We start from the raw sequence: 24732 nt of genomic DNA on the forward strand, positions 1-24732 counted from the left end.
TCCATAGCCCAGGTAGGCCTAGAATAAGGTCACACTATATTTTGGCTGTCCTTAAAATCATGACAGTTCTCTTGTTGGTCTCCTGAGTATCAGGATTACAGGTGTGAGCCCTCACACTAGGCTGGATTTTCTTGTTCAACCTTGCTTGTTTCTGTGATAGTAAACCCTGGCCTTTGATATGCTAGGTAAGAGCTTGAATGAGCCCCAGCCTCAGCTTGCATGGCTGAGTAATTCCGCACGATGCACAATGTTCCATCTTACAGAAGTCAGTTTAGTGGAGAAACTGGTTTTCCTTTGAATCCAGTGTCAGTAACTGATGTCCAGTTCCAAACTTTCCTTTCAGTGTTTGCTAGGCTATTGGGCTGGAGGCCCATCTGTAGCCTCCAGCAGTTTTCTTTCGTTGCAGTCAGTGCTAAGCGTTGCCATGCTAAGAAGCACGCTGCAGCAGCAAGGAGCGGCTCTTCCGGTTGGGATGTTGCATTTTGCTTTCCTGTCTGATCCCCTGTGCTGCATGTGGGCACGGTCACCTAACGGTGCACTGTTCCACCTTGAGTCCAGAGTGCGGGCCTTTCACGACGTGGTCACACCCTGTGGTGGTCTCTGGCCATACTGCTCTCTCTTCCAGGCCTGCCTGTGCCCGAAGTAGCAGCCGTCTCCTTAAGCAGCCACCAACAGCTTTGTGCTGGGAAATAAGGTTGAGTTCTATAATAATGTTCTCAGTAACCTAGAGAACATTTCTGTCACTGTGGACTGAAACCACTGTCTCCAACAAGGTGAAACGCTCACCACAGCGACAGACCTCCTTCTCAGGCTGCCCGTCCTCAGCCTCAACCTACACACTCTTTATCTATTTGTGTTTTGTATGTCGATTACATTCCTGGGTCAATGATTTGAATCAGGCTCTCCCACGGGCCTGGAACCCACAGATGACGCCAGGCTATCTGTCTCACCAGCAAGCCCCAGAATTTGTCTTTTTCCTCAATGTTAGTTACAGGTGTGTGTCCCCATACTGGGCTTTTTTACCTGGGTGCCTAGTTTTTGTGCCAAGCACTTACTGACCTCTACCATCCTTTATAGTCTAGACTTTTCTATGTATTTTCATCATTACTTCGCTATCTTGCATCTGCTTAACAATTCCTTAAGCCAAATTCCTTAACTTCTATTAAATTACTATGTGATTTCTGTTCTGGTTGGATGCAAACTAACATAACACAAACAAGCAAAACACTCTGCCTCTCGCTTTAATTTATACTATTAAAATCTGTGGTGGCTTTATCAAAAAGTATTGAAGTCTGAGAGATCAGGACTAACCTGGCTATGATGGATGTGCCCGGGTTAGAATCCTTTCTCAGGAATAATCTGCCTCTGAACCTGCCAGCCTAATTATTTTATTTTATTTTATTTTTATTCAAAAAATTTAAAATGGTACCATAAAAAGCTTTATACAGGGCCAGGTGTGATGGTGCATGCCTGTAATCCAAGCACTTGGGGAGGCAGTGGTGGGCAGCTCTTTGTGAGTTTGAGGCCAGCCTGGTCTAAAAGGGGAGTCCAGGACAGCTAAAGCTACATAGAGAAACTCTGTTTCAAAACACTCACATACACAAAAGAAACAAAACAAAACAAACAAACAAAAAGTTTTACACAGTAGCATAATAGTTTAACAGAGCAGAATGAATGGCAGGTGTCAGGTGATGAAACAATCAATTTAACATAGTGAAGTTCCAGGTTTTCTGCTCTCTACTTCATTCTCGATGGACATTGAAAGCACTGTCAAGCAAACAGGGACAAAGCTTCCAGAGTCAAAAAGGCGTCAACATAGGGTCTCACAAAAGAAAACCTTTATTTATGCAAAACTAATAGGCTATGATGTCACTGAAGCGCCAACCGCCTTTCCTCTGACTTAGAGAAAAGTTAGGTTTTTAGTGACTCACTAGTCAGAAGCACAAGGCGCACAGGAAGGTATCAGAACTGATGTCAATACCTGAAACAAGACTGTTGAGTCAATTACAAGGGCACCAGCTTGTGGAGACAAGCAAAGACAAAGAGTGGGGGAGGGAGCGGTGAGAGAAGAAAAATCCAAGTTATATTTGAACGAGGGAACAAATACAACAGTTTAGAATGCAAAAGTGAAAATCTAACTTGGAATCCAACTAGAACACTTTGGACGCAGAGGTTTTGAAACTGTCTTTTGAAACATGGCCCCCAGAGAGACTGTGTCAATCAATCTCCAGGCCTGGCACACGAGCTATTTTCCTTAGGAACTGCATTTAGCATAACTGAGAAATTGAAAAATTAGACCCTCTGCGAATTCTAAATTGTTTTATTTTTTTTCTCCCTGAGGTCAGTAATCAGTGGTTTTCTGACATGGAAATGTTTTATTCTTCTACACTAAACAACAGCTCCAAGCTTTATTGTGTGTGATTACATGCAGTTACAGACAGGGAAAAAAATCGCTTTCTTGGCAAGCTGTAATTTAGGAGGGCTCCCCCCAGTGCTCTGCCACTATGCCAATCATAGATGTACCTCCCCCTCCTCCGACACGGTCAAGGGCAGTAGCCACACCTTTCTAATTAAGCACTGTATGAGCCTGCTACCTTTACAGACAGCCTCTAAATCATGGAATCAAGAATAAGAATTCAATAACATATCACAGGCAACATGGTGATCACCGAATTCCCTTAATAAAACAAGGCTTGGGAAGCAGACACTTGCCACATTAAAAACAATAATATGCACGAGTATGGCATTATGGTAGAAGCATGGAATTACAGGACTACAGAGACTGGGGAAGGAGAATTTCAAGTGTCAAGCCAGCCTGGGCTATATAGCGAGATCTGGGCGTGTATAACCTTTTCATACTCACAGGCGGCTCTGAGGCTCGGCACTTATGGAGTTAAGCCCTCTCACTCATTCAGCCCAATGGCCCCCACAGCCTGCCATTCTGTTAGGTAGCCATGTGTCCGGTTCCTTTCCTCTGTTAAATTTTAAGTACTGCACAGGAACCATTTTCCCTGCGAGGCTCCCACACTTGGGATGAAACCTTCTCTGCGGAATTTTGGCACCCTATTAATTAGTGGTTATGAGTGGGAGCTGCTCTCTCTCAGCAACTCCTATTCTGCCATCAGTCAAGTGTGATTCTGTAATAAATTTCCACAAGGCAAACTATTTCTGGTAATTCTCCCTAATTAACACCAGGCCTGCTAATAATACATCAGCGCCGATGTGTTTCTGATAGAACCAAGATCTTGTCTGAGAGTACTCAAGAAGGGAAACTGCCAACCTACATTAAGCTTTTGCTGGCAGAAAGGTTTTATATGTGGTTCAGCTGGAAAACCTTTGATAGTCTTATGTTGGGGACAAGTGAGCAGAAAACACTGACTGGTGGGGAGGGTGCTCTGGTCTGTGCACTGAGGCGGGTTTATTGTGAGCACACAGTTGAGACCTAAGCCTATAAATCTCGGACTGGATTACTGTTTCTTAACGAAGGAATGACAGATCTCTTATTCTGTCGGTGCATTTTAATGTGCAATGACGTGACTGACAGAAACCAAACAGCAGCTATTAAAACGTCAGAGGCAGACTCGATGCCCTTAAAAGTTGGGCTTCTGGAGTTTAATATACTGTGAGCAAAATAGACTTGAGTTTCTCTCCCATTCCCCACATGTAGCCTGAAACAGAGACATCCTCTAAATTTATAAAGGCGGGGGGGGGGGGGAGTTCCCTTAAGCTGATAAAACAAAAGAGGAAGACCTGAAGGGGCCTATCGAGTGCTGCACCAGCTAATCAGTGAGCTGAGGGGTGCATGGGATGCACCCTGGCTAATGCCAGATGTGAAGATCAGGGACTTCCTTCTCTGGTTGTGATCTATGACATCATTCCAGTCAATGATTTCAGCTTTCCTAACTTATATACATGTCTTATATACTTTGTACATGCAAAGTACAAAAGGTGTATAACAGAGTGAGTGTAACATTTTCAAATGTCTAGGGCATTGGTTTGGCTAGTACCGAGGCAGAGACTCTTCAGTGGTTGTTACGCCTTCTCCAGTCATGTGAGGATGGAACGTGACTTTTCCCCAGTTCTCTTAAGTGAAAGTACGTACCACCCAGAGAGAAAAACCAGGCATGTGTGTTGCCGTCATTGCTGTTGTTTATTGAGTATGTGCTCATTAAAGTATCACTATACCGATTACAATTCTCATGTGATTTGTTTTTAATTAGAAAACATCAAAAAGCAAAAGACCAGGTATACAAAAACTTAAAAATGCAAAGACACAAAAGACAGCATACACAGAAAGCATCTAATTCCAACACCTTAGACATTTGGAGGTGAAGGACAGAATGAAATGAGGGTATATTTGTGTTAAGACTATCTCATACGTTTTCCTCCACTCCAATGGAGATGATTGAACTGCAAATGCCAAAAATTTAATGCCACACAGATTCACACTGCAGCAATTGCTTTTCTATGGAAGTTCTTCTAACCTAAAGTTCCTGGAAAAGAGTACATTTTGTTGTAGATAATTTTAAACATAGTTTTATATCAGTATTCAAAGGATAAATGATTACTTTTGTTTTCATACTATGGTCAAACAATTAGGCTTTAGTTTTACATGGGGAAGGCCACCACACCAACGGGAAACATGGAGTCACCAGGAATACAGGCAGAGATTGTTATCTCAGCAGGCAACAGTTAGCCCAAACAATTAGAGCAGCAGTATTAATCTGGGCCCATCAAAGTCTTGAGAATGAGAAATCGAATGAGGAACATTAAGAGTCATGCACTATGGTTTCCATTTGGAGCCTTCAAAATATACATCTAGCATGAGGAAAACTCAATGTTCTTCAGTGAAAACGTAATAAAGAATGCTACTGACATAGAAGACTTATAATGAATACCCAGGGAGGTCGCCAGCAGAGCAAAGTGCTGTGCCAGGCTTAAGAGATCCATGCTGGTAAATGAAGCATGCCAGTCCTCACTGCAGGCAGACTCTTCCCGTTAGGATCAGAACTCATCTCCCAGGAGTCACTGCTTTAGGAATGGATACAAAACTTGCCATAAAACAGGAAAAGAATAAAGACACAATGCCAAATCAGGAAGCCACAACAGTCTTTTAGAAATTAAATTTAGAGAAATAGTGTTATAATATGCAGCATTATGCTCCACAAATAACACAAAGCATTAAAGGCTAAATAAAAATGATTTCATTAAAGAAAGATAACTTTATAAGGAATCCAAGTCAAAGAAAATTTTTTGAATAGGCAAATGTTGTCAAATATGCAAATGTTCTCAAATGTTACCTTGGCACATCATCTAAAAGACAAAACAAAACTATCACATCAAAACAAAATCACCAATTTATTTTGCAGTATAAAGCCAAAGCCTGACATTGAGATCTGAGATAATGCACATGAGCCATCAAGTCTGCTATTGGTCACTGCAGCAGCAACGAGACCTAAGGCACGAAGGTCCAGAGATGACACTCCCAGCCTCCCTACTGGCACAGATGAGGAGGTAGTCTGGGCTGCTACTGGAGAAGCTTTTGGTTTGCAAAGGTTTGGTGTCACCCCTGCTGTTCATTTATTCCCCCTCCCCATTCACTATTATCTGCATTTAATATAAATTTACTAGACCATAGATTAGCAGCTTTCAGGACAGATGCCTTGAAAGTTCTTGGGGAGGTTAAACAAATACTGTAGTTTAAGACCTCCTCTCCAACACACACACAATGGGTGAACAGGTACACTTGAGTGATGGGGTAAGGAGAGGGACAGCAAGAACCTAGGAATTCTGTCTGGATTTTGAAAACACCTTGTCCCCAACAGATTCAACCTATACCCCAGCAGGATCCTGGGCTTTCATTCACTGTAGAAACAAAGAGAAAAATAATAAATCTCATAATGTGTTTTCTCCCTGGGCAGTGAGCCACACTGCACAGTGGTCTCACGGTCATTCTCCTGACTACAAGTGGTGCCTGCACAATGCTCTGCCCAATCACGGAGAACAGATGGCAGGGCGATGTAAGTGATACATCATGGTTCCCCCGTACTACCAACCACCAGAGAGTAAAAGTTGCCTAACTCAGAAAAGAATCCCAAACAAAAACCAAACAAACAAAATCCCAGAACAACTCCAAATAAGCAAAAGACACAGTAACAACACAGACTTGGATCTTATCATAATCCCCAACCCCCCCCTCCCAAAAAAAAAAATTACTGGGTAAGGATTTTTCAAATCTTCAGTCAGAGACACAACTGTAAAAATTAATCAGTCCATTATCTGTAAGGGGGAAGTGGTTCTTTATACTTTCCAGGTACAATTGCTTCATTCCTCCAATTTCTATTCCTTTATCTTTTACCTACTCTCTTCTAAAAAGAGAGTAAAAACTATTAGCATCTAACACTATTAAACTATCTTCATCTCGGAATGAAAGATGGCAGTGTAGGCCAGGTGCTAGGCCACACACAATGCAGACAAACTGCCCCATCTGAAGAGGGGCCAGCATCTGCAGCCTTAAACAACATGGCAGCCTGTAGGAGAACATAGGAGGTCACAAAATCTCTTACAGGCATGACACACTTGGATCAAAAACTCTCCTGGACCTTCTTACTGAAAAGACCAATGATAAGACCAAAGCATGTGCACATACTAAAAAGAAAAAAAAGATACCTCCTACTCATAAAATGTATTTAAACCCATACTTACTATTCTAAAGATAAAAATAGGTTATTAAACAATTTATTCTTATTAATAAAGTTTAAGGCACTTTTATTGCCTTCTGTGGATTCTCATAGCTACCTGACAATGAAAGAAAGTGTACTTCAGCATAGAGGCAAGAATTTTTAATTCTAAAATGTAATCCTTTGCTAATTTATTCTAAGATAAACTTAATAGCCAGGAAATTGATTTTTATAAAGGCCATTTCATGGGCAGAAAATACAGGCAAGTCATAATAAATGCCAAACTATCTGGGCTTTCTGAAGCCAAGTGTTTTCTCACAGACTTGGGTTTTAATGTTGGAGTTTATCCCTTCAGGGATACTATTATTTTAGAATGCCATATAAATATTAAAACTAAAAATTAAATGGTAATTTTAATTTTCCTCCTTTTCTTCAAATTTCTTCTCTTTCCTGGAACTGTTGATTTTCAAAAATTCACAGAATGAGCATGTTTTTTGCAAAGTGGCTTGTCCTTCTTGGAGAAAAACGTCTGCCCTTCCAAACTTTCACAACACACCTGCGAAAGAGAGAGAGAAAGAGAGAGAGAGAGAGAAAGAGGAAAAAGAAAAAAAAAGAAGCAATACTTAAAAGAATATCATCACTTAAATCCAACCTCCCAACAGAAAGTGCCTGCTGTTCCCCAATGAGTGACAGCACAGTTGTGTGAGACACCGTGACACTTCTCGAGTACTGCAACATTCCATGTCATCTTTGAAAAGCAAAGAGTGATTTTTTTTTTCTGGAACACAGTCTGATTTATTTAAATCATTGATGATTTTTCTTCCTTACCAAGAGGAAAGCACTTACTCCTAATGAAAATGTTAATACATCAAAACATCATATACAAATTCTAATCAGTCTTTTGAATCTGTTTCCTCATAGAATTAAAGCATTCAAAAAGAAACACAGGTCAACTCCTTTGCCAAGCATAACCAAACCCAACTGTCTGTCTGCCCTGTAGCACACTGGCCATAGGTTATTACTACTTCAAGTTTGCTTTATCTTTTATCAAGCGCATGTGTCTGAGCATGTGCATGAATGCAGGCCTGCTTGTAAGCTCCCTGATATGAGTACTGGGAACCAAACTTGGGCCCTCTGCAAGAACAGCAAGGCATCTCTGCAGCACCGACTTTTTAATTTACTTCCCGAATAAAACTATCTATTCATGAAAGAACTCATTTAACTTGACTCTATAGTGAATGTCGTGGGCGGTATCTGCCTGGTAAGTTTTGTGGTCAGCCACCCACGCTTTTGCCTTCATGATGTTTCTGCTGTCTTGGAAATGACAATGCTCAAGAGAAGATCTTCCTGAGAAGGTAAATATGTAAAAGCTTCTTTTTAATAAACTGTATGAAGTCTAAAAGATGAATGAAATAAGAACAAGAATGTGCTCAAAGGTAATATTTGGAGAAATCATTTGATTTCACATTATCTAAATCTAATACTTTTACACAATGGGAATAAAAAACCATCAGATATGATTAAATCTAACAGCAGTAACAGAAATCAAATATTGGAATGAAGCGTCTGTACTGAATATGAGCTTTCTAAATCATAAAACTTATCTTAGGTTAATGTTAATCCTTTGATCTATCTTAATCACTAAAAATACAAATCAGAACACTAGGTACAGTGATGCATACTTTTAGTTCCTGAACTCAGGAGGCAGAGGCAGGAGGATCTCTATGAGTTCAAGGCCAGTCTCACCTACATAGTAAGTTCCAAGTGAGCCAGGAGTACACAGTGAGAGCAGGTCTCTACAAAGAGCTGTTGAGGCCAGCTCAGTCAATAAAACATTGAGTTTGACCCCCAGGAACCATGAACAAATGCAGGGCATGGTGGCACATGTAGGTCTATAATCCCAAGCCCGGAGAGGCGAAGAGGAGGGTCCTGAGGGTCTCCAATTGCTAGGTTCTAGGCCATGAGACACGCTGTCTCATAGGAGGTAGCCAGTGTCCTGAGGGTGACACTTGAGGTTGCCCTTCAGTCCCCACCAAGGACATAAATACATGAACATATACATGCAGACAAACACACATACATACACATACAAATAAATAAAATCAAACCCAAAGGTATTAAAGTAGCAAGCGAGATAGGTAAGTATTTTTTGCATGTTCATAGTTTCAAAAAGAAAAGAAAATCCATAATCTATCAGTTAGGAAGAAAACTGAGCCATTTTGCTGGCTCTCCAGTTTTTTATAAGTGGTTTTCTATTTAAGAATTACCTAATGTATCAAAAAAAAACTGTTTAATAAAAGAATTTAAGAACTCATACTTCTAAAAAAGGAAAAAATATATTCTCCTGAGAAACAAGACTGCATTGAAGGGTAAGATCTTCTTATATTCTAAATAATTTCAAACCCAACATTTAAGGACACCAAAACCCACTGTTTGTTAGTTTTGAGGAACGGAAACAGCAAAGTGCTGTTACTTCCACTAAGCACTGATCTCTGACCAGCACAGCACAGTTTACTTACAGAGCACACAAAGCAGGTGTCATGCCAGGTGGAGCCCAGAGCTTCCAGGAACATGTCACCAGCCTCTATGGGAAATTCGCATCCGCGACATATTGTTCCAAAAAGGGCGTAATAATCTGCATCAGGCAAGGAGAGAGACACCATTGAAACATGGTGAAGCTTTGGAATGACAGTCACAGAGAACAGTGGTAAAACGGAAGTTAAATGAGATGCAAAGGTTAAGACTGAGGGGGACTGGGGCACCTTGGTTGGAATTTCCTCACTGGATTAGATGGGAGACCAGGCAGTCTCTGCAGATGGTCCAATATCTAGCTTGATACTATGTTCAGCATTGGAAACCTAGTTATGAAACAGGGTTTTGTTTTTTTTTTTTAATGTTTTCTGTGTTACATGTCTCTCTTTTTAAATGCCCAGATGCATGAATAGAGATCACTGTTTTGAATAGTTTTTGTTACACTTGCATGTTTCAAGGAACTGCAAGAAGACTTTCAATCATTTGCAACAATGAGCCTAGTTAATATAAACTTATAACAAATTCGGCAAATCTTACTGGTTAGCATTCAGGTTTCAGAACACTTTCACAAATGAGGACTTGTAGTGAGAATTTTAGTTTCTTAAAGAACCCAGTGACATTTTGGGAATATGTTTTTGTTTTAATCCTAGGTATGGGATAAGAGGCTGCTTCACATCAGGTGATTATGATTTGCCTCATGCACCAGTAAGGGTATGATCTTTGCCAACTACAGATAGTTTGATTCTGGAAACTCTGAAGAGGGTATAAATGGGAGAACCCAAAGAAGGCCTGAGGTGGCAGAAGCAGTAGCTGCTGCTGCTGCTGTGATTACTGTTGTGTCTGCTATTGCTGGATTGCTGGATTGCTGGACTGTTGGGTATTCTGATGAAGACTGGACTTGCCTCAAAAAAACTCTATGTCCAAAACCAGCAGGAAGTCGCCTATAAAGGTCTATGTCCCCTTTTCCATCTAACCTTCTTTTTCTTCTACCTAGCATTGGGAGGTTGGAAGGGATTAGGGTGGAATAAGAGTTGGAAGGGTAGTAGGTCTAAGAACCCAAAATAACAATAAAACAGATTAAAAAAAATACACCAACAAGGACTGTGACTGAGTTCCTAGCTGTACTATGCCAACAAAACCAGCCACAGTTTCTTTTGTTAAGAAGAGCAAGGTAGTGACACTGGAGATGGATGGAGAGGATTATCCAATATCCATTGCATGTGGAGTCGCCAAGAATTACTTGTTAGACTGGGTTTGAAAGAACAGAGAGGAATCCTGAGTGTCTGGACAGTGGACAGTGCAGCCATCTACTGAGATGGGAACACTGAAATAAGAACTGGTTGAAGGAAGGAAGAGAAGTCCTCCCCTATCAGTGGACTTGGGGAGGGGCATGCAGGCAGAGGTGGAGGAAGGGAGAGATTGGGATGGGAGGAGGGAGGGAACCATGGGGGAGGGGGGATTCGAAGTGAGTAAAGTGTAATTAATAAAAAAAATAAAATAAAATAAAAAAATAAAAATAAACTGGTTGAAGGTTAAGGAAGAAGAATAAAAACAAGATCATGATTCCCCCTCTGCAGGCAGTGCATTAGTTTTTTGTTAGGGCTTCTTAAAACATGTTTTGGTACACTTAGTCAGGATGTCTTACAAAGCTGCTAAAGTCACAATCCAGCCAATCAACTGAACAAAAACTAAGTCCCTCTTCAGAAAAAAAAAATAAGTAGCTGCAAAACATGCAGTATTCTGAGGACGGTAAGCAGTTTATAGCCAACTTTACTGCTAACAACCCATGCGGTGTTTTATTGGAGGTTCTGGGGCTTCCTGGTGGACAATCTGGAAGAGAGCCAAACCCTCCCTGACTAAGGGGCTAAGGGGAGGTGAGAACCACAGTGCCATGTGAGCAAACCGTTGAGTGATACAGAACCAGCCTCAGACAAAAGCTGATGGCTTCTGGAACTTTACCATTGTGCAAAAGTCCCTTCTTTCTAGGACCACGCTTTGCATTTCAATCTAAAGTAAGATTAAAAGTCAATAGTGGGAATAGTTTGTGGTAGTGAATAGAGGCAGAATATAGGAAAGCATGCTTCATATTTTGAAATATGCTTTGTCAAAGCAATATCTGAATAAATGGTAAGAAAGAATAAATGGTAAGAAAGTTCACTTTCAGATGTGGCAGAAGAAAAGGAAATGTTAGGTGTTCAGGTAACAAAACAAATGGAGTAGGTAGGTGCACAGAATCTAAATGACTGAAAACAACTTTTCCAGGGAGCAATCTAAGCCAGGATTATTCTTCTATTCAGTAAAGGTGGCAAAGGATTTTACATTTATTTTCAAGGTTGTGGCTTTAAAAAACAAAGCAGTAACATTCGAATGTTGACCATTTCTTGTACTTATGTCCACTTGGGGGTCATTACTACCATATGTGGTTTTAAGCTACATTTTGGGTGGAATTCATATCTATAGATGATTGGAGATCTGAACATAGTATTTTTCCTACTAAGTAATGCTGACCTTAATTTCATAATGAAGTTGGAAATGCTTGTCTTGACGAAGTCAAACAGTTATTATTATTTTGCTATTTATTTGGAATAATACTTAATACTTCTAAAACAAGTAGGAAACCTTGTTTCCTAGCTTTTCTCTTAACTTTATAGCTGAACAAATGTTCAGCTGCATTCTTAACTAAGGCGCCAATGCCTTATTATCTCACCTGTCTCACAGTACGGTTCTCCATCTTCCAAGTGGAAAACATTATTACGGATGGGTTTTCCACAGGCCACACACACAAAACAGGACACGTGCCAGGTTTGTTTCAGCGCATTGATGACTTCCTGTTATGGAAAGTCAGACAGACTTAAAAAGACAATAAACACACCAATACCTACTCTCACTGGTGCACCAAGCTAACTCAAAATAGACATATGCACGTGTCTCTGTCTTGAACTTTTCCTCAAAGAAACCAGAGATGCTCAGTGGCAGAATCAGACATCCCTGGAAGCTATTGCAATATGTCTGCTTCTCATAAATACAAACCCATACACCTAAGAATAACCATCATCACCAGCCTTTACACACACAGTGAATAGGGAAGTATTCCACAAGTGCTTGCTGTAGCACATTCTGCTTTCTTTCAAAGGGTGTCAGGACGCATTAACTCAAAAAAAAATTTCATGGCATTATCTTGAAAATGTCATGAAAGAGGGGGAAGCATTTAAAAACTAAAACAAACCTAAACTCCAGTGCATTATGGAAGCAATAATGTAATCAGAACAATCCAATCAGGTCACTGAGTGTTTAGCTTTCTGGATCAGCTGTAACTGTACTATACACTTACTCCATTGAGAGAAGTGTGTGTACTACAAACGCAAGGAACCCAGTCCTTCATGGCCTTCTGGTGAAATACTCCAGGATTTGGAAAAGATCTTAATCATTAAGAGGTCTGGGGTTGCATCAGTATCTGCAGGCACCTCTGGGCCCAGATTTGTTGGCTTTGTCAGTCTCCTTGTGGAGCTCCTGTCCAGTTCCCCCTCCCACACCACCCAGGTTCTTCTACCCACCCCCTTCCATAAGACTCCCTGTGCTCTGCTGTGAGCCTCAGCATCTGCATAGATCTCCTGCTGGGTGGAGTCTTTCAGAGGACATCTATGGTAGGCTCCCATCCTGTTCCCTCTCTTCAACTGCTTTGGGTGTCTATTTTATTTGCCCTTCTGAATGTGGGCCTGCAGAGACAGATGCAGAAACCAAATACCATACATAGATAGGACCTAAACCCCTTGCTCAGATGTAGACCATAAGCAGCTCAGTCTCCATGTGGGTCCCCTAGTAATGAAAGTAGGGATTATTTCTGAAACAGACTCAGTTGCCCACTCTTTGATCACTTCCCCCATGTCGGGGCGACCTTGCCAGGTCACAGAGGAAGAGGATCTAGGCAGTCCTAATGAGACTTGATAGGCTAGGATCAGATGGTAGTGAAGGAGGGCTCCCCTTTTCTTATGGAATAGTGGAGAAAGATGGGGGGAAGAGGAAGGAAGGATAGAACCTGGAGAGATGAGGGAGGGGGCTACAATCAGGATATAAAGTGAATAAATTTAAAAAAAAATTTAAAAAAGAGGTTTGGAGTTGTAAGTTTTCTAAGAATTGTTAGTTTTCTAAGATTGAGAAGAGGTTCAGCAATTAAAAAGTAATTTCTGAAGAATACTTAATAACAGAGGAATTCTTTCTTTTCCTGGTTTTATGGCTTTTTATTATTATTGACTTTTATTAATTAAGTATTCTATGAGCCACAGAATGTGTTCATTTACTAAAATGACAACTTGACATTAAGTTTACTGATTATCTGTCAGCATTTATGAAGGGACAGGCTAGCCATTATACTCCTTTATTACCAGCATAGAATTATAGCATAGAATTTGTCAGGTGACATAACTGAAACTATTTTTAAAGTTTCAGACCTACTTAAACATGTCTTCAGTAAATCACATTTTTCTAGAGTTTTTTTCTTTATTGTAGTTTCATATTAAGAATAGTAGGTAGAATTCAGCAAAGCCATTCCAACCTTTTTATGTTAAAGCCAAGTATATTGGTTTCTAAAATAAAATTTCCACTACTGGTCATCTACAGTAGATGCCTGACTTTTATGATGTCATTGAAAATTTGGATGTTACGTGACAGGATGTACATTTATTCATCATTATTTATTACTTGCACCTGGAAATGCTTTTCCTATCACATGTACAGTTCTATAACTGAAGTCACATTTTTAAACATTATATTCATTAAAATAAAAATATTGTAAGCTTCACATTTTACATATTTTGTATATTTCATGAGATCAGTGTCCTGTGCTTGAACTCTAATAAGTAGAGAAAGCTGAACTTACAAAAGCTACAGAATTTAATTTAAACCAGCAAAGGTGTCGGTTCTGAGAGCTCGTGTGTGTGGTCCTGGGCGACCTCTTCATTCCTGAGCAAACAAGGTCTTGCTGAGGTAGCACACCCACAGTAAAATATTTTTCCCATAGAGGCTAGCCTTTCACCAGACAAGCTGGCACTCAGTAAGACAACACCAGAGACAATTAACCCCATGAGTCTGATATACTTCTTTAGAGGTCTATTTAGTTATTTTGTTTTATAATAAATACTAGTGAGGAAAGCAGAGAGGGCTGATAAAGCAAGAAGAAAATAAAAAGTAAAAATAATGAGAAGGTTTATTACAAAATCTACATGGCTTTAAGAGGCACTAAAAATAAAGAAGTAGTTTCAAACACTCACTCCAAGGATCTTCCTCTGGCACCGGCCACACTCAGGAGCAAAGAACTTCTCATAGCATAGCTCGCAGTACAGAGCTCCCTTCTCCTCAACAAACCCAATGTAGGCCATCGTATTTTTGCAGTGAGCACAGTTAAATTCTTCTGGATGCCAAGATTTCCCCAGAGCCACAAGGAAAGGTCCCCTGGCAAAAGGAAAGAGAGCAATTTGACTCAAAGATGACAGCTTCTGGGTTGGCATGGGACAGCCTCTTTTCACATACACCTAGTTAACTGTCTGCTTGATTTCCTTTTTAGGACCGAGCACGATGGCTCTGTCACCTTGCAACAGACTGCATTTGTGTGAAGAGAGAGGGGAAGAGGAATGACAGCACTTGGTGGCTCCGGTTCCTTCTGAGGATGCCCTTTCCCATGTGCTGGGACTCAGGGTATGTCTGAGTTGCAGTGAGTCATTCTGTCCACATCATAATGACGGAAAAGGAAAACGCTAACGGTGATAGAGAAGAAGCAACCAGAACAACACATGCCTTAAGATAGGACAGAAGCTGAAAAACCATCTCAATCTGGCAATGTTAGGTCCTTAAAAATAATAATGATTTCCTCAGAAGAGCCAGCGCTTCTTCCCTACATGTGATGCACAGACTTAGCTCTCAACTGCTTCAAATTCACCTTGCATACTAACCACACAAACTGTATTCAGTTATCAGTTGTTTGAAACTAGTCACTAGGGTTTTATTTAATTCAAATATGACTAACTTAAATTTCATAGCATTGACAACATTTAACATGAGATCTACACTCAAAATGTATTTAACTGTGCATGACAGTGCTCTGAAACATAGGCATGATCTTCTACAGTAATCTCCAGAAATCATTCAGCTTGCGTAATTGAAGTTTTATACCCAATGTTTGCCAATTCCTCCTTCCTCTTCTCTAAACAGGACAGGTTTGGGGGGTTGGGGAAGGACAAGATCTTATTTTGTATCCTAAGCTGGCCTGAAACTGAATAGGTAGCCCCAGGCAGCTTCAAATTCATGATCCTCCTGCCTCAGCCTACCAACTGCTTAGGATTATAGATAGGAACCACTCCATGCCCAGCTACAACTGATTTTAATGCATATTTGTGTCAAGGTAACAAATGTTTGTATAGAGATCTTTTCTCTAAATCTATAGTCATGAAATGATAAGGCACGCTTGGTTCACTTAACAGGACCCATTATGAAGCCTTATCTAGTTAGAAGCTTTTGGAGACAAAGCAGACAAGCTTCTGAAACACACTTTTGGTAGCTCCATCATACTAATTTTTATTCATGGAGTGGCTCTACCTCCAAGGCACTTTTACACTTATCTAATTTGTTCACACGATATATTTTGTGAGATAGACCAGGGCAATTATAAACTCAGCTCAACAGATGGAGTGGCAAGGCCAAAGAGTATTCAAAAGATGTGGCAAACATCAAACAACTACCGACTGAGCCAAAGCTAGGGGCTGACGGTCTACTTCACAGCATATTACTCTAGCCAGCTGTGACTCTGCCTTCAGTCTCACTACTGTGAACCAGCATCACAAAACAACAACAGGCACTTGTTAGCCATCATGTAGCACTGGACTTCTATATCAAGTATTAACAGGATGTAATGGCAATGCGCATAATACAGAGCAGTTCCTAACCCGTGACATTAATCTGCTATTTAATAGCTATCTCACAGGCATGGCTGCACGTGTCTGTGACGCCACATCTGGGGCTGGAAATGGGAACCTGAGAGCGTCAGGGCCTGTTGGAAAGGTGAGCTTCTGGGCTTCTGGTTCAACGAGAGGCCTTGTCCAAGGGCAATAAGGCAGAGAATGGCACAGCACATCCCGTATCTTTCTCTAGGCTCTGAATACCCACACATGGGTATATGCACTTACACATTCTTGTGCCTTTACAAAACACACACACACGCACACACCCCACATGGAAAGAATAAACTATCTCCATTTTCTCCACTTGGCAATTGCTCCCTATGACCAATAGTCTGGTGCTACCATATCCAAACCCACATACTAAGCTTCTTAGCAAAAACACTAGCATTTATTCAGATTCCGCTCTCAATTCTGCAAGAGCTGGGGAGCAGAAAGCCTTGATGCAAATTAAACTTTTTTTTTCCTGTGACACAAAGAAAGTTTTGTAGTTTTACTTTTTAAATCTGTTTATTAAGAATCTGATGCTGTTGCATGCATGTGACTTCTATATCTGAGGCAAGTAGTATGTTATTATTATTAAAGCTTAAGGGCAATCAGGGTAGAACTTCAAGCTTAGCTTTGCAACGACCAACAAGGAAGGCATCCGGTAACATTCTAAAAGAGAAGAAACGGCTGTGTTCACCTCTTGTAAATAAATATATTACCTCCAATAAGCTATCCCTCCACTTATAACTGCTTTATAAACAGACTCAGTCTACAAGTTATTTCATTGATTTTTCTCAGTATATATTTGGCAAGTATTTTACCAAAAGATAAATAAAAAAGTTACATTCACAAAGCTGAATAAAGTTTTCTAAGTGCTCTAAGCTTTCCCAACTAGCTTCGTATCTGGATGTATGGGTCAAAGAAACTCACAGGATACACTTACTGTGACTACAATGTAGAGCACAGTAGGATTCTGGGGTTTATGTCACACTCTGTAAGGCCACTAAAACATATTCAAGTGTTTTTACAGTGCTAAGCTGAATACTCTTGTTTCTCTTCGGCTCATACACTGCTAGGCTGAGATTTTCATTAGGAAACATCTTCAGCTCATCACAAGCTGAATGGCCTTGAGGTCAGCACCCTATTGGTTACTCAGTTTTCAAAAGTCAGTTCAGTCTCAGACTCCGCATTCTCCTCAAGTATAAATACTGATATGGGCTTGAACTAAAAACGAAAAGCCCCTGGAGCACATCTAAAAATGCCAAAGAGCTCAGGAGGTTCCTCTGGGGGCCGGGGGCGGGGAGGAAAATGGCAGACATCTAATAGCTGGGTAAGGAACATACTCTTCATTTCCTAGATTTTCAGATCAAATCAGACCACAGGAGAATTGGTGTCTACCAAACACAGCACTGGGCCAGACCCAGCCCTCAGAAAATCATTCCTCCTCTGAGTAATGTTTGGTGTGGTACATCAGCAAGTAGTAACAACTGCTATAAGAAGCCTCATGACATGCATCCTTGCTCTTCTGGAAGCAAGCAAGGTGATGGTGAGCAGCACACTGGGCCAAGCTCACATGGACTCCTTAAAAATATTGCTACCAGATTTCTGCAGCAAACAGAGGTTAGACTCCCCTGAGTAATCATTCTACTTTTATCACGTTGAGCAGTAGACTGCAAAATCAAACCAAGCCAAAACAAAAAATAATAAAACAAAACAAAACCCAAATGGGTCACCTGATTACAGGCAATTCTATGGGCCACGCCTCAACACTAACTTCACTCTGAATGCCTTACCCATGCTCTTCACTCCTGTGCTCCCTCTGTAATTCGGAAGGCTAACATTTCATGTTTTCTTTTTTTATGTGCTTGTGAATGTGTGTTCTCATGTGTTTTGATACAGCTCTGTGTGACATATGCACACTTGTACATATGCACACATTTGTGTTCTCATGTTTTGATACAGCTCTGTGTGGTATATGCACACTTACATATACGCATGAATGCACTGTAACAAGCACAAAGCTGACAGTAGGTGTCTTTGGTCACTCTACACATTATTTATTGAGGCAGGGTCTCTTGCTGAATTCTGAACATGCCAGTTCTACTTGGTCTGGCTGGTTTGTTCTGGGGATCCTGAGCTTTTTCACAGTTCTGGGCATCTCTACTCAGGTCTTCATGCTTTGTGGCAAGTACTTTATCCACTGAGCCATCTCTTCAGCACCAAATTGCATGTTTTCTTAAAAAACCATAAAAACTCTTTTTGACACAAAGCTTATCATTAATAATTAAAAGTAGAGTCTAGTCTTTTAAGAGAACAACTTTAAAATGTTTCATTGTTTCCTTTCCTTTTTTTTTTTTTTCTCAAACATGAACAGTAAAAGAAATCCTGGACAGTAAAGAACATGAGGAAATGAGTCTTGCTCTTGTCAGAGGTCTTTCCTCTCTAAAGCAGCAGTCTTTCCTCTCTAAATGCCCACCTAACTAACTGGATCCTCCCTGCGGCAGTGAAAAGAGCACTTCCCACCAGTGTCCCTGAGCTTGTCTAGATTAACCAGCAAGCCTCTGATGAAGAAGGAAGCACTTTCTTCTGTGTGTCAGCAAGACTTTTAACAAGTCCAGTAACAACAGATTAACACTGAAGAAGTTCCTGCTCCAGATGGGATCGGGTTTCTACCTGTGAACTGGAATAACAAGCCTGGAGAACTGGAAGGTGGAATTAAATATTTGTCTCCTTTCACAGTGCTCCACCTCCAGCCCTTACTAAACACAAGTTGAATGACAAAGGAAGAGAGAGTTGAGGCATCTGATTGGCTGAAATGGCAGACTAAGGCACACAGCTTTTTAATTCTGCTTATCTCCCCACCCCCCCCCAAAAAAAAAGAAGGAAAGAAACTGAGTTCAGAGAAAAAGAAAAACCTAGAGACAGAAAGAGGAAAGAAACTGCTTTCTTCAAGGGATGTGGTGGTTTGAATAGGTCTGGCCCCCACAGACTCACGTGTTTGAATGCTTGGCCCATGGGGAATGACCCTATTAGGAGGTGTGGATATGTTGGAGTAGGTGTGGCCTTGTTGATGGAAGTGTGTCAGTGTAGGGATGGGCTTTGAGGTCTCCTCGTGCTCAAGCCCTGCCCAGTGTGTCAAAGTCTTCTTGCTACCCTCACATCAAGGTGTGTAGCTCTTGGCTGCTCCAGCACCATGTGTGCCTGCACGCTGCCATGCTTCCTGCCATGATGATAATAAACTTCTGAAACTGCAAGCCCGCCCCAACTAAACGTTTGCCTTTGTAAGAGTTGCCATGGTCGTGGTGTCTCTTCATAGCAATAAAACTCAGACAAGGGGGCACAACCTAGCAGGGGATAGCCTAAATATCAATGCTTACTGCTTTCTTCCCTTGTTATTTAATCCCAGAACAGCCTCAGTAACAGAAATTAACATCATCACACAGAGGAAGAAAACATGAGAATCTTCCAACTTTCCCAAGATCATGTAGGTAACAAACTACAATGCTTGAATCTTCCAAAGCCTAGATGGTGCTGATGGCTGAATATATTTATGTAATTGCTCTACCATTTTCGTGGATCGAGTGTCTTACAGTTATAAGATGCACTTCTTTTTTCTCCAGTGACAACCGCTGTTAATGTCCATTTCATCTCACAGCGAGAGAAATAACGAAATGGGATGGAGCAGAGCCAATTAAGCAGAGCCTTCAGAGAATACATTGTAAAGGTTCTCACTTCTACACAATGCTAAGCCAGAGACTGACAAGATGTGTTTGAACAAGTGCTGAAGGGGATGTGTAGACACTCTTGACACACCCTGCTCGGAATGTAAAACGGCACAGACACTGTGCAAGGCAGCTCAGTAGCTCTGAAACCAAGTCATTTATATGCTCTGTAGAACAAAGTGAGCACCATTTGTTTAATTCAACTTGTCTATTACCTATAATTACTATTGTTGAGTAAGCACAATAGTTTTGCCTATTTCATTTACTCGATAATGAATAAAGTAGTTCTGAACTGGGAAAACAATGGATAGAGCCACTGTGTTGGGGAAAGACATCTACAGGGCAAGGGCACAGCTGAAAGATTACTTAGAAATTAACTTATCTCAGGTGAAAAAATGACGCTGGCTTGGATTAGGACTGCAGGAGGAACAGTGGCTGGACATATTTCTGAGAACCAAACAGATCTGCTGACAGGTCACATGAGGTCTGAGCAACTGCGAACAGGGTTACTACTCTTGAACTTAGGAATACACGTACACTACACAAAGTCATTTTCGCAGGGTGGCTAAGAACGTCTCCCTGCTCAGCCTGTAGGCTGTCTACTCCTTTCTTCTTTATCCCTACGTGTCAGTGTGTGAACAAAATGCACGGCCAAGTCTGCTGAAGCCAGTTTTCTCCTGACTCAACAGGGCCAGGCATACGGCAGACTGGTTATCTATTCATAACCTACATATGTGATAATTCAGGAAGTTCAGGGTGTTGTACAGGAGAAACCAAGCATCACCCTGAGTCAGTGGATTAAGGAATTGTAACTGTTAACTTTGGGAATGTTCCATTTTGGTCTTTTGGAAAAGAGACCTGACTACAAGTGCTATGTACTATTATGTTTTCAGAGAAAGAAAAGTAGTTAAGTAAACATTTAATGAATTAATTAAGGGACGCACTTCATAACCATATAGATCTGGATTCTAGTCCTGGCACTATGACCTCACTAACCCAGTGTTTGTCATATCAACCTACGTGCCAGTTTCATCATCTAAAGTCTTCCTAAGGATACACTGCATGAAGTTACTCTGAAGACACACTAAAGTAATACCAATAAATCCCAATGTCAATCATATTTAAAAAAACAGCTGGCTTTATTATTATCTTGCTTAACTTTGTTAGATTTTTTTTTTACTTTACAGTTCTATACTTTTTTTGTCATTTGATAATTGTAAGCATTCTCCCATACTATAGACATAAAAAAAAATGGAGTTAGAACTGGACTAAAACTTGGGTACTATTATTTACAGTGAAAGCAGTTCTCAGAAATGTGTGAGTTGTCTGTGCTTCAGTCTCCCTCCTCACCTGGGATACATAGTATCAATAGCAAATGTAATCTTGAGGTGGGAACAATGTTCAGGTAAAATACTTTGAACAATTTGGAATATTTAAGAATCCACTAAATACTAACATCTAAATAGGATCTTAATGGTGACATTGTATTGCAAATATATGTTAGACTCTTCTGTTCTCATTTTTTTTTCCTCGATAGTGAACAGTAAAATCTTGGTTTACATCTTGCCTATAAATCTTGGCCAATGTTTTTAGTTGTTTTCTTAAATTCAGCAGCTGATACATTAAGCCAGGAAACCTTTTATTTTCAAATAAAACCTGAACCAGAAGGGACAATAAAAAAAGACCTATAAATAAAGAAGTTGAAAGGAGTTCAGATGCTGAGATGGATCGTGCAGTCGGCAAAAAGCTCTGCATACTTCTTCTTGGGGTAACCCAGGACATGCTCTCCTTACGAAAATGCTTGAAAATTACCAAGCAAAACATCTCGGTAATACAAAAATTCCTTTTCTCAGTGAAATAAACATCAAATTGCTTGAAAGTGGTTCTGGTATGCTATAGGCAAAAAAGGAATGATACAAAAATGACTACCATTCAAACATTCTATACCTAGGAAGAAATCCAAGCATCACAAATTTCTTCTTCTTTCAAAAAGATGTTAAGATGCTAAACACGAACAGTTCAGTAAATTCTGTGCAACAAATGGCAAATGAGTTTAATGAGACAAAATGTTACGTTTAGGAAGGAAGCTGAGTCCTTCCTACGCCCGTTGCTCCACTAGGAAACAGAGCCTGGTCTGAGCTACACTAGTCACCTTCTGTGCATGTCCTATTACGTTTGTACTTAAACAGTCAATGCATTCACAAGCATGAAAGATGAAGAAATGTTAGGTCTACGCTGCTTGGATGCAAAATGTTCTATCACAAACCGAGGCTTCAGGAAAAGTACCTTCTGCATTTGTAACTAGTCAAAGTAATGCCTTCAAAATATAAGTTAAGGATAACATTCCTGAACTTCTCAAGGTTCAAATAAACACAAAAATTTAAATATCTAAACAAAATGAAATCATCAGTGGAGTGTGGGTAAGTATGTCCTATGAAGACAATGACTTCAGTTGCTAACATCATATCTTTTACATGCCCTGAGAACGACCACCTCTTCTCAAAAATGACTAATGGAAAGCTAGCGACATAAACTCAACTTTATACCTCTCAGTTGGCCAGGGTATTATATTCTGTTGAAAGTAGCCTGCCTGCAACTGCAACTTGTTTAAAAACAGGTGTCCCAGAAAATGTCATCTGATCTAACACCTTCTTGCTTTGGTAAGCAACAGCGACACGGAGGGCAAGAGCTGGATTTATGCTTTGGCCAGGGCTCTGAGCCCACGGCAGGGTGTGCAAAGCTGCCGTGGCACCTGAGCACCAGACGAACGCGCTGTGTTAACTACTGCTACACGGCCTTGACATGAGCTAATTCCCATTCCCGTTAACTTCCTTAGTAAACAATGCTTTAATGCTTCGATGATAACAAAACTGGATCAAAAAGAACAAGTAAAATTCAACAGATGAGGGGACAGTTAGTGACAGCCATTCACCTCCTCAGCTCAACAAAGCAGAAAGTAGGTACATTGAAGCATCTCAGTCTACCATTAAATCAGGAACTAAGTCAAGAAGAAATGGTTCCTGCTGCTTCTGCTTTGAGCTTCCTATTTTCTCCACTTTAAAAAGAGGAACTAAGGGTTGTGATTATAGGAAACTACCAAAGTTGATAATCATACATTAATTAGCAACTGATATGCTTTGACACTCTAACTTGTTGAACAACAGCTTACAATAGCACCCAAAGTACTGATTCTGTTTCCACAAAGGATGTTAAAATTTAGAATACATTAGCACCAGTATGGGTAACCACAGTAAGATAATTTACAGAAACCACGGTATATGTCAGTGTTTATATTCATTAATACTGAATCTAAAAATTTAACAACTAAGTACAGGTAGAATTAAAAGCAGTATTTTACTAACTAGAATAAAGCAGTGCTATGTTAGGTTTTATGTTGGATTATTTCTGTAAAATAGGAACCCTACAGAAGTACTTGTAGAAAAATAACAAACCAATCAAAACCACGTTGACTCAACTGAGTCCTGCCTTGGTTCATTAAACACTTACTCAATGCCTTCTGCTCAATTTACACTGCACTAGACTTCAGAGACCTCTATTATGCTGGAATCTTCTCTTAGGAATCACAATTACCACCACAATGACTACTAAATAATTCTTTTTACAGATAATTAATTAAAATATAATTCCATCATGTACTCCTTCCCTTTCCTCCCTTTAACTCCTCCTGTGTCCTGTCCCCTCTTGCTTTCTCTCAAATTAATGACCTCTTTTTTATTGTTTTACACACACACACACACACACACACACACACACACACACACACACACAAACATACATACAGAGGGAGAAAGTCAACATGCTGAGTCCATTTAGTGTTGCTTATATGTACATGATATCAGAGCTTACCACTTGGCATTGGATAATAATTAGAGCCTCATCCCTGAAGACTAATTCTTCCTCTTTCAGCAATCATTAGTCGGCTATAATTCTTTGTCTAGAATGAGGTCTTGTAAAATTTCCCCCCTCCATGTTAGCATGTCTGTTGGTGTTGTCATTGTTCAAATAGTGTTTAGGCAGCCATATTCTTATGAAGAAGATATAATCACAATTTACATGGAAACTAACTATTAAAAATCTATTTAGTTTCTATAAATAATACTTGGTTGTTTTTTTTTTTTTTATGTGCATGTTTTAAAAGTCTGAACTAGGCTGGGCAAGGTTCACAGTAGAATCCCAGTTCTTCAGAGTCTGAGGCAGAAGGATCACCATGAGTCTTAGGCCAGTCTAGAGTACATAATGAGTTCCAGGCTAGAGTGAAACCCCATGTTGTCCTTTGCTTTCCCCAAAAAACCTATAAACTAGAAACTGACAGTGGTCACCTTGGGTGGTACGGATGTTTATGAATTTGGGCTTTTGCTTTCTGTTTTTCTACATTTTTAAATTGCCACAAATGAACTATCTTTAAGATAAAAATGGTATTTTATCTTGTGCTATGTACTGTGTTCTTGACATGCTATCCAATTACTGACACTTAAAGAGTAATATTTGTTTATACTTCATGTTTAAATCACTGGATCATCCTCCCTTCCATATTAAAAATGGTCTAGAAATATGATGTTCCACAATATTAGTGTAAGAGAAAAAGGGAAAACGTCACTCTTAGGCTTATCTGCCTTTATAGACCCCATTGTTGCAATGGTTTGAGCCCTGCTGGGCGTGGCACACGCCTCTAATCCCAGCACTTGGGGAGGCAGAGGCAGGACAAGGTCTGTGAGTTTGAGACCAGCCTGGCCTACAAAGTGAGGCCAGGACAGCCAGGGCTACACAGAGAAACCCTGTCTCGAAAAAAATCAAAATAGGGCATTTTAAAAAGAAGAGTGTGTAAGGAGTAATTTCAAGCAA

The 24732-nt window shown here is 40.3% G+C and overlaps 1 protein-coding gene across 1 annotated transcript in view; it reads right to left on the bottom strand.

Annotated features, from left to right (window-relative positions):
- Positions 1–4131: 4131 nt before the first annotated feature.
- The window catches only part of Pdlim5 (PDZ and LIM domain 5), a 181561-nt gene continuing 160960 nt past the window's right edge, over positions 4132–24732 (bottom strand). The window contains exons 10-13 of the mRNA XM_055628218.1: positions 14480–14660; positions 11920–12040; positions 9200–9315; positions 4132–7236 (exon numbers count right to left, since the gene is read on the bottom strand). Coding sequence (XP_055484193.1) covers positions 7147–7236; positions 9200–9315; positions 11920–12040; positions 14480–14660 — 508 coding nt within the window. The 3' untranslated portion in view covers positions 4132–7146. The remainder of the gene's footprint in view (positions 7237–9199; positions 9316–11919; positions 12041–14479; positions 14661–24732) is intronic.

Source organism: Psammomys obesus, unplaced genomic scaffold (genome assembly GCF_907164565.1).
Source record: "Psammomys obesus unplaced genomic scaffold, mPsaObe1.curated_primary_1811, whole genome shotgun sequence".
In the NCBI taxonomy this organism is placed as follows: domain Eukaryota; kingdom Metazoa; phylum Chordata; class Mammalia; order Rodentia; family Muridae; genus Psammomys; species Psammomys obesus.